This window comes from Solanum pennellii, chromosome 2 (assembly GCF_001406875.1).
Source record: "Solanum pennellii chromosome 2, SPENNV200".
Taxonomy (NCBI): domain Eukaryota; kingdom Viridiplantae; phylum Streptophyta; class Magnoliopsida; order Solanales; family Solanaceae; genus Solanum; species Solanum pennellii.
Genome location: NC_028638.1, coordinates 54,569,200 through 54,579,927, shown reverse-complemented (window position 1 = coordinate 54,579,927; position 10,728 = coordinate 54,569,200). Strand labels below are relative to the sequence as shown.

General features: G+C 27.3%; 1 protein-coding gene across 3 annotated transcripts; it reads left to right on the top strand.

Annotated features, from left to right (window-relative positions):
- The first annotated feature begins 5,065 nt into the window (after positions 1 to 5,065).
- On the top strand, positions 5,066 to 9,087 carry LOC107011080 (phosphate transporter PHO1 homolog 9-like). 3 transcript variants are annotated; one of them, XR_003576862.1, is made up of 13 exons: positions 5,066 to 5,847; positions 6,056 to 6,368; positions 6,456 to 6,504; positions 6,584 to 6,655; positions 6,761 to 6,890; positions 6,961 to 7,081; positions 7,195 to 7,453; positions 7,569 to 7,673; positions 7,767 to 7,811; positions 7,916 to 8,065; positions 8,154 to 8,432; positions 8,505 to 8,649; positions 8,719 to 9,087. XR_003576862.1 is itself a non-coding variant. In XM_015210412.2 (13 exons), the coding sequence occupies exons 1-13, from the start codon at positions 5,271 to 5,273 to the stop codon at positions 8,810 to 8,812; spliced, it is 2,334 nt and encodes a 777-aa protein (XP_015065898.1). In that variant the 5' UTR covers positions 5,068 to 5,270; the 3' UTR covers positions 8,813 to 9,087. The 3 variants fall into 3 exon arrangements, 2 of the variants coding, with proteins under 2 accessions (XP_015065898.1, XP_027770504.1); XM_015210412.2 differs by having other exon boundaries at positions 5,068 to 5,847; positions 8,510 to 8,649; XM_027914703.1 differs by having other exon boundaries at positions 5,650 to 5,847; positions 6,052 to 6,368; positions 8,510 to 8,649.
- The last annotated feature ends 1,641 nt before the right edge of the window (positions 9,088 to 10,728 follow it).

Here is a 10,728-nt window from a genome sequence, read left to right as displayed (position 1 = left end):
TTATTTTTATTGATCAATTTAATTAATTAAAATGAATTAATTTCTGTTTGTTTAATGAAAGTTTGACTTCAAAAGAGAATACTTATGATCCGTTTGGTCATGCGATATGGTATTATGATATAGAATAATGAGATGAAATTAAAGTTTTGTTTGGATATAAGATATGGGATTTTGGTGTTATATATTTTTTCATATATAAAAATTTCATTAGTTATAAAACTATTAAAATAGCTTCAATTGTTTATCCAATCTTATCAAATAAACAAAAAATTATAAAACCGCATAATAAATTATTACAAAAAAGTATTTGTTCTCCACTTAAGTAATTGTTTCATCAATATATTTGAGTAAATATATAACACCTTTCACGGACTCTTCAAGATTTTATTACTCAACAATCGTGAAGTATAAGTTAAAATGACTAAATATTGGAGAGAATAATAAATTTATGTTGGTGAGAACAATAAATTTTAAAAAATAATAATGTGATTATAAATTTTATTTACATGTGAAATAAATGGTTAGTAAATATAAATATAGATTTTTTTTAACAAAATATAATTTTGGGTATCAATTTTTATGTTAAAATATCTCAAATCATGATATAAAATTCTCATATAATTTTATATCATAATTTTTGAAGAATATGAAATTACATCTTATGATATAAAATTATAAGATAGAATTAGGGGGATAGAATTAGCGTAAAATCAAATGTTAAAACACTAATACCATCCGACGATTTGGTCGCTTGAGATGCTGCTATTCTTCGACAACTTTAATTTCGTATTACCTTTCCACCATCATTATGTCCTCCACTAGTACCCCTTCCCTTTTTATTTCTTCTTCTTTTCATTTTATTTATTTTTTGTTTCGAATTTCTTTATATCAGTTTATTTCTACACGGTAAAACTATAATATTAAATAGAAATTAATATAATTATACTTTTAAAATAACAAAAATACTATAGTGTAAGATAAATAATATCTAAATATATGGTTTTTTTTCGAACATCAATGTGCTACAACGAATGCCCCTTTCCGCAAAAATTGTTACCTAATTGTCTATTAGTTTACTTCATATGATTTCACTTTTATTTTTTTTTTATATTAAATAATAATTTATCTCTAAAATATAAATTTTATTTTTAATAAAATAATTTGTAATCATGCAATCTCTATATTTATTTTAAATATATGAAATTAGGTGAAATTTTAATTCGTCTATCTCATTAATCACTAATATGAAATTTTATTATTCTTTAAATATCCACTCTTTGAAAAAATTTACGATACAATTTATTAGTTGTGTGGAGGCCTATTTTTTATTGCAATTACATTCTGATTAATGAGACTTAGTCTTGATTTTTATTTCTCTATCTTTTATTTCTCTTTCATGGTTTTCTCTTCTTTTTTTCTAGTCTGTTTTTCTTTTTTTTAAAAAAATAAAATAAAATATTTTAAGACCTATTCAATTATTTATTCAAATTTATACAATAAATAAAAATATCTTTTATTTTTTATGGTTAAATAATTACCTAGTCAAATTCAAATACGAATACAATTCGTATTCGTATCATAGTATTAAATTATTTCTCATTTATCGTATTTAAAATTTTTCATCTTTCTAATTCATTTCTTTTTAACTTATATTTTTAGGATCCATTTAAACATAAAAATTATTATTTTTTAAAAATAATTTGTTTTTAACTCACTTTTTATTTTTGAAATTATATTAAAGTATATTCAAACATCATTTCGAATATTTTTTACAAAAATTATTTAAAATATATATATAAATTTAAATATATTTGTATTTAGAGATTCAAATTTTCTTACAAAAATATTTTAAGCAAATCTTCTTTTTGCCAATTCCTAGTATTGAGAGATAAATTCTTATAATTTTTTAAAGGGAAAAGGGTCTGATATACCCCTCAACTTTGTTATTTAGAGCTGATATACCCCTTGTTATAATAATTATAATAAAAGAAGTCAAAAAATAATTTATGTATGAAAAAAAATAAAATATACCTTGTACTTTGATAGAAGAATCATATGTACCCCTAAAATAATTGTTTTAAAAAAATTAGAAGTAATAAATATAAATTTAAAATTAATTTTTTAAAATCCGTTAAATGAAGGGTATATGTGAGTCATTTTGTAACGGCAGGGGTATATGTGAGCCGTTTGTATAACGGTAAGGGCATATATGAGCCACTTTTATAACGAGGGATATATCACCTCCAAATGACAAAGTTGAGGGGTATATCAGACCCTTTTCCCTTTTTTAAATTTAGATGAAAAAGAAGAAGAAAAACATTCAAAGTTGAAGAAAAATGATGTGGATTCTGTATTCTTTTATGATGAGCTTAAAAAATAAATGGACCCCTGATTAACTTTATTTATATTATTTAGTATATTTTATTGGCTCGTGTCAATTTTAAATTATGTTTTCACTTCCTAATTTTTGGAGCTTTATTAAAGTCAAAGAATGACCCACTAGATTCATCAAGTTGGGTCAAAAATTAATGTGGATCAATATTTAATGCCAATGTGTTTAATTTAAAATTTTATTTATCTCATGTTAAAATTTTATTAAAAAAGGATATTTTTAATATTAAAAAATTTATGTGATCAATATTTTAATGTCATGTGTTTAATTTAAAATTTTATTTATCTCATGTTAAAATTTTATTAAAAAAGAATATTTTTAAATTTAAAAAATTTATGTGATCAATATTTTAATGTCATGTGTTTAATTTAAAATTTTATTTATCCTATGTCAAAATTTTATTAAAGAGTGTCATTTTTTAATTTAAAAATAACCTTAAGGGCATTTTTGATTCAATAAGTAGAAGGAGAGTATTTCTTTTTCTTTTTTCAATACGTTACGGCATTTAAAAACCTTTTATCTATTAAATTTTTTACTGTCGAGTCAGGTATTTCATGTTTTAATTGACTTAAAAGTTGATCAAATCTACTTTTAAGTCAATTTTTATTGAAATAAGTCATAAATGACTTAAAATAAATTAGATAATGTTTGACAAAGTTATAAATAACTTTAAAATAAAATAAAAATCAAAATACTATTTTTTATTTTTTGACTTAAAAGTAATGTAAGTTTGATTTTTTTATTTTTTAACTTAAAAGCTATTATTATTACGTCAAATCCAATGATTCATACAAAATGAGGTTGAGGCTAAGACGAAGTTAAGTGATAGCTCAAGCGTTCATACGAACCTACTAACTTTTCTATTAATCATGTATTTATATTAAAAACTTATATATATATATTCATATACATATTCATATTCATATGTAACCACCTAATAAAATTCATTTGTAGCTAAATGGTAGGTAAGGATTCTTAAAATGCTTTTCACATCTAGTATCGTAGGTTTACAATATTTTTTTCTTTTATTTTAATTTTAAAACCCCAAATTATTAATTCTAATCCTAATGCGGGCGGAGGAAGTAGTATCTATTATGCATGGATGGAATTAGCATAACCACGTGAAAATGATTGGCGAAGAAAACAACTAATAGTAATTAATATACGGGGACACCTTTCTATATCAAAATAATGAATGTGGAGGTCCCATATATTTTCAAACATTTTATGTGAAATGATTCGTGAAAATCTTTTTAGTCATAAATTTTATTTTATTTTTTTAAATATATTTATTCTTTTGTATTTAATATTTTTTAACTAAAAAAAAGGTACTTTCTTTTAAAATAAAATCAATATCATAATTTTATAAATTTTCTAATTAAATTTAATCGATTTTTCTGATCGCACTTCAAAATGATTTAACAAGTTAAAGGTCATAAGCGAACACCATTCAATTACAAGACCCAAGAAAAACAATGTATACCATTGATTAATCAGTACAGACGGCCAACAAACTTCCCTTTTGGAACTCTCGTAAAATAGGGAGATAAAATTGATAATTCAGAATTTTAAGATAATAAATATATTATTAATGATTAATATATGTTGGCTAAAGTACATAGTTAATAGTGTTTCATATGATAATTTTATTAAACATAAAAATATTGAACTATTATTGTATTTGGAACTCTCATAAAATATGGAGATAAAATTGATCTCGTTTTAAATTTAGGATTTTAAGACGATGAATGTATTATTAATGATTAATATATATTGGTTAAAGTATATAGCTAATATAGTTTCGTATGATAGTTTTATTAAACATAAAAATATTAAACTATTGTATTAACATATAAATATAAATTAAATGATTTATTTAAATAAAGTTTCCAGTAACGATTTTAAATTTCACTTGACATTATGAATTAGTCATTCTCTTATTTTGTTTAATATTTTTAAACTTTCGCACAAGTCAAATTATCTTTAATATCTTTGAATGTCTAATAAAATACATATCTATCTCAAGGTATATATATATAGCTTAAATTCGCCTCTGATTAAATCACACAAGTAATCGCATTATATTATATTACAAAGAGAAATCCGAGGAAAAGTCTTCAAATTACTCTATTACATTTAATATGTTTTATTAAGCTAATTAGGAGTAGAAAATATGAAAATTCAGGTGATATTTACTTTTCTTTTTGTTAGCATGACCGACAAAGTTGGATGATTTTTCTTTTGACAAAGTGATTTTTTTACATGATATACTTGGATAGGTACTTTTTTTCTGTCCTCAATTATTCATTCACCCTTTTTTTTTTAGTTTTTCTTCATTATTTATTTATTTTGATAAATTAAAAAAAGATTTTTTTTACTTATTATATTTTTAGTTAATTACTTTGAAAAATGTAATTTTTTTTAAAAATCTTCAATTTTATAATTCATTTACTTTATAATTAATAAAAATAAAATAATAAATACATTATGTTAATTTTTTTTTAATAGATATATCAATTTAAAAGTAAACGAATAATTAGAACAGAACTGTTAAGCGCATAAAAGATGGGACCAAACACCACCATTATAAAACAATCACTATATTCATGGGCCATGGGTGCCTTTAATATGTAACATACAGCTCCACTAATGAATTATTAAAGAGATTTATCTAAAATATTGATTGAGACAGTGAAAACTTCTAACTCCTCAGCTATCAAGAGAAAAGATTAATATTAATTCATATGTTTGTTATAAGACATTCCTATATTGGGCAACTCATTCATGTAACAGCTCGATTGTTGACCATTCATCCAATCATGGCTACAATATAAAGCAGAGGAAGTTCAGTTTTTTTCTTCTTATAACAGTGATAAAGATGAAATTTGGGAAAGAATATGTATCCCAAATGGTGCATGAGTGGCAAGAAGCCTATATGGATTATAATCATCTTAAAAGTCTTTTGATGGAAATCTTGAATTTCAAGAAGAAAAATGCACCATTACCTGAAGTTGCAGCCACTCCAAGAGGGTCCTTAAAGAGAAGGGTATCTATGTACAGAGCATTTAGTGGATTACAAATTAGATACAACAGTTTCAAAGGGAAAAACAATCATGAAGATGAAGTGATAGTAGTGAATTCAGTGCAGCAAGAGGGATCTGAATCCCACTATGAAACCACCTTCCTTGTGTCTTGTGAAGAAGGCGGAGAATGTGAGCTGAATTTCTTTAGGTCATTAGATGATGAATTTAACAAGGTGTTAACTTTTTACAAGAAAAAAGTAGGGGAAGTTAAGGTGGAGGCTGAAGCATTGAGTAAACAAATGGATGCACTTATTGCTCTAAGAATCAAAGTTGATAAGATTTCAATCGTAGACCAAGTCATCGATACTTTTAGCAATGATGATACTGTTTTGTCTCCAGCATCAGTGGATCCTATGCATTTTAGTAGTCCAGGTATGTCCAATCTCTGCTGATACTATTGCTATTATGTTACTGTTCCGTCTTTTGGTGGGAAAATAAGTTATAATTCGTTATATTTGGGGTCATTTGTGCCCTTAGTAATGTAGAGTGACTTGAAACAAATCACAAGAGATGTTTTAGCTGTTGAAACTTGCTTGATTGTTCTTTAATTTGTTCGAATTCTTGTTTAACTCCAAGATAGGTAGACCACATATGGAGGCAATTCAAGAAGTTGAGATGAACAACGAAGAAATAGTACTGGAAGAGAAAGCAAAAATAGGGAAAAGAGATACTACAGAGATGAATCCCCGCGATTTTAGGCCTGCTCCAGTAGAGGTTCTTGACTATGTAAAAATCAATATTGAACCAGAAACACCTATCTCGACTTTAAGATGTATCATGACTTCAAAACCAAACCTATCATTCAGCAAAGAAGAGCTCAGAAAAGTCGAAGAACAAATGAAAAAGGCTTTTGTTGAGTTCTATCAAAAGCTGAGACTTCTAAAAAGATACAGGTAATGTTGTAGTTTTACCCTCAAAATAGGAGTTACTGCTGTTTTTGTGCTCCAATCAGCTCATACTTTGCTACTTGATTTTACCAGTTCCTTAAATGTATTGGCATTTTCCAAGATCATGAAGAAGTATGATAAGGTACTACACTGTAGTTATCACTATTTGACATAGAAAGTTACCTAGTTATGCCAAGTAACCTTGCAAGTTATTGATACAGATCAGTTCAAGGAAAGCTTCTAAATCATACTTAGAGGTGATTGAAAAATCTTATCTTCGTAGTTCGGATGAGGTACATTTTCTTTCAATTTCAAAAATTGTTTTCCTCTCAGCATTATTCCACTTGTGACTATAGTTTTTGGACTGCTCATCAATCTTTGTTTTTTTTTTGTTTTAGGTTTTGAAGCTCATGGAAGGAGTGGAAGTTACTTTCATAAAGCATTTTGTTGATGGAAATCGAAAGAAAGGAATGAAATATTTAAGACCACAAGCACAACGAGAAACACATAGAGTAACATTTCTTCTTGGTAAGCATTGCAATTCTATTAGCATCAACCATATGTTCATTTCAGTGTCTGATATACTTTTCGCCTACAGGTTTGTTCTCTGGCTGCTCATTAGCATTAGTAGCAGCAATTGCTGTATCAATACGTGCAGGAACTCTTCTAGAGAATGAGAATCGAGGACAGTATATGGAAAACATATTTCCACTGTACAGGTGAACTAATCATCTTTCTTTTGTAGTCATATTGATTCTTTCCTTTTGTCTATACACAAGAAAAATCTGTGTGTTCAGTACTTCATAAGAGTAATGAAGGCGTGTCTTTGCAGCCTATTTGGATTCGTTGTCCTGCATATAGTCATGTACGGGGCAAATATATACTATTGGAGGCGTTTTCGAGTCAATTATCCCTTCATATTTGGCTTCAAGCAGGGAACAGAGTTAGGTTACAGACAAGTTCTCCTCCTTGCTTCTGGTCTTTCGTTACTTGCATTGGCTGCAGCACTCTATCATCTGGATATGGATATTGATCCGAAAACACAGAGTTTTCAGACACTGACTGAGCTGACCCCACTTGCCCTGGTGATTGTAAGTCTAGAAAAACATTACTTCTTCTTTTACTTGCATTCAATAATTAATCTATAGACTATATATAACATGTTTCAAATTTAAAACCTCCTAATAATCTTATATCTTTTTTCAGATTCTGCTTATAGTAACTTTTCTTCCTCTGAACATCATATATCGTTCAAGTCGTTTCTTCTTTATAAAATGTGTGTGGCGCTGTCTGTTGGCTCCACTTTATAAGGTACCAGCAGTTTGTTTAAGAGAGATACAGATTCACATACATTAATACAACAGAACTTACATAGATAGTAAAATGTCTCGCATCATTTTGCAGGTTACTCTACCAGATTTTTTCTTGGCAGATCAACTTACCAGCCAGGTTAGACACTTGAGATTCTATGTTATACAAAAAGAAGTTGACAATTGAGTCAGTGTAACGTGCAAATTTTGAATAACTTATCAGATAGAAGTGTTGCATTTCAGGTTCAGGCAATTAGGAGTTTACAATTCTATGTGTGCTACTATGGGTGGGGCAACTTCACAGAAAGATCAAATACATGTCAAGAGAGCAAAATTTACCCAATCTTATACATATTCCTTGCAATAATTCCCTTTTGGTCTCGGTTTATTCAGGTTTGAAAGAAGTTTTACACAAGAGAAATGATCATTAATTCTAACAAGAGTTATCTTAATACATGATGATGCTTTATGATATATGCAGTGTCTTCGTCGCGTATTTGAAGAGAAAGATTTGATGCAGGGGTTTAATAGCCTTAAATATTTATCAACAATTGTTGCTCTTGTAATGAGGACACTATATGATCAGAAGAGAGGTACGTTTTGGAGAGTAATGGCAGCATCAACTTCAGGAATTACTACAGTTGGAAACACTTATTGGGACCTTGTGATCGATTGGGGTTTATTGCAAAGGAATTCGAAAAATCCGTGGTTGAGAGACAAGCTACTTGTGCCATACAAGACTGTCTACTTTGTTGCCATTGTAAGTAGCTAAGGTTTCAAAAATCAACTTTAACTTGCATTGGGATTAACTAGTTATTTGATTACTGTAAAGTGCAGGTTCTTAACATTATTTTGAGACTAGTATGGATGCAGTTGGTTCTAGATTTTCAACAACTACCTTTTTTGCATAGGAGAGCATTTATTGCAATTGTTGCCTGTTTGGAAATCCTTCGCAGAGGCATGTGGAACTTTTTCAGGTCAGATGAGTGTAATTTTTCTGGAATACATAGAAAAATTAATAGTTGTAACAGTTTGTAGTTTTTCAGGTTGGAAAATGAACACTTAAATAATGTTGGGAAATATCGTGCCTCCAAGTCTGTACCCCTGCCTTTCAACTACGACGAAGACAAGAGTATGTAGAATGGAAATCAAAGGAATCAGCTTCTTTGTAATAAAGTTTTGTTAATGAAATTAGAGAGTGAAAAGACAAATTGAATCCATATTGACATGACAATAGTAATTATTAATCAGAAGGCTGAAAATTTTAGGTCATTCAACACCAAGAGTTTCAAAATTCTATTTGTTAGTATTATGTAGAATAACACTTTACCCATTGTTACCTATTGTACTGTACTGTTATCATACATATCATATCATGTATTGTTACTTAAAATGTATTATATTGTATTGTTAAATTTTTTTGTTATGTAACCAAGAAAAACTATATGTTATGAAACAACCCATTTGTTGTATTCTGATTGTTACTTTTTTTTATATATATTATTTTCTTAATTAATATTTCATAATAATATTTTACGCTTTACGCTATATTATTTAATCTCAATCAAACCTTCTTACCTAGAATAATTAAGGACATTTTAGTAAATTTATAAATTACAATACAGTCAAATCAAACAACAAAAATGTTATTAAACAGTAGCAAACAATACCGTCTAGCCAAACATTGTATCTATCCTACAGTATAATACAATATATTATGAAATAATGAATAACAATGATCAAAACAAAGTGTGATCAACTGTAAGTGAATACGTATATTTGTGACAATAGAATAGTAAAGGAAATAAATAGTCCAACATAATATACACGCTTTTTCTATATGAAAATTGAATAAGAAAACAGACCAGAAAATCTACACTTAACATCTATTCAATTGACAGGGTTACAGCTGGCTTCGTGATCAAATTTTCCAGCAGATTTTCATACCAAATCAATAGTTAATTGTACAAACTTTTCTCAGTTATGTGTATCTAATAAGTTAATGTGGTTTAACAAGTTGCAAGTAATGGAAATTGCTAATCCTTGTTAACAGGAAATAAATTAAATAAAACGATAATAAAGAAAAATCATTGTTTTCTAGATAGTTAAAATAAAAATTAAGATTTAGGCAGGTGAAGTTATAATAGGTCATTTTTCCTAATTGTATTCTCCAATCTCAACGCCCCGAAATTCTTTTTGTGAAAATTCTTTTAATATTATAATAGGTCAATTTTGTTCAAATTTTATTCTTGAATCTTAACACGCTCCCTTGACTGAAAATTCTTTTAATATTATAATAGGTCATTTTTTCTGATTATATTCTCGAATTTCAATATGCCTCCTTACGTGTGATTTTAATTTTTTTTTCATGGGTCAAATATGTGAAAATTCTTTTAAAATGAATGGCGGAGAGAATCGATCTTAGAATTTGTGTCTGCTTTAGCATCATGTTAAACTATATATGACCATCTCATTATTAGAAAGAACACATTTTTATTAATTAATTATATATTATGAACGATGTAATAGCCGGTCCTTTATCAATTTTGACTCTCTCATATTTATTTCAACTTGCTCATTTAAGTTGGAGAATATACATACAATATTTTAATCAATAAAATACTAGAATTTTGTAAATGGTATCTTCTAAATTTAAAATTAAAGATTAAAAGATGGTGGGGAAAAAATTGAGTATACCAAGGAGGATCATCAGTACACCTAATTTCTTTGTTTCTTTTCAACGTCCGTCGTTTGTTGCTTTTTGAAATGTTGAACGAACGGCCCAAGAGAAGTACAAGATTTTAGAACATCGAGTCCGTTTGGTACGAGGGAAAATGTTTTTCATGCAAAATATTTTTATAGAAAATAAATAGATTTTTGAATTTATTTTCTCATATTTGGTTGATTAGTAGAAAATATTTTTCGAAAATGATTTTTAGTGTTTGATTTATGAATGAAAAATGTATTTAAGAAACATCTTTTATTTTTACTAAAGTAGAAAATATTTCTGAAATTTAAAATACTCTTTAAAAATAATTTTTTTTTTGGGAGATCGG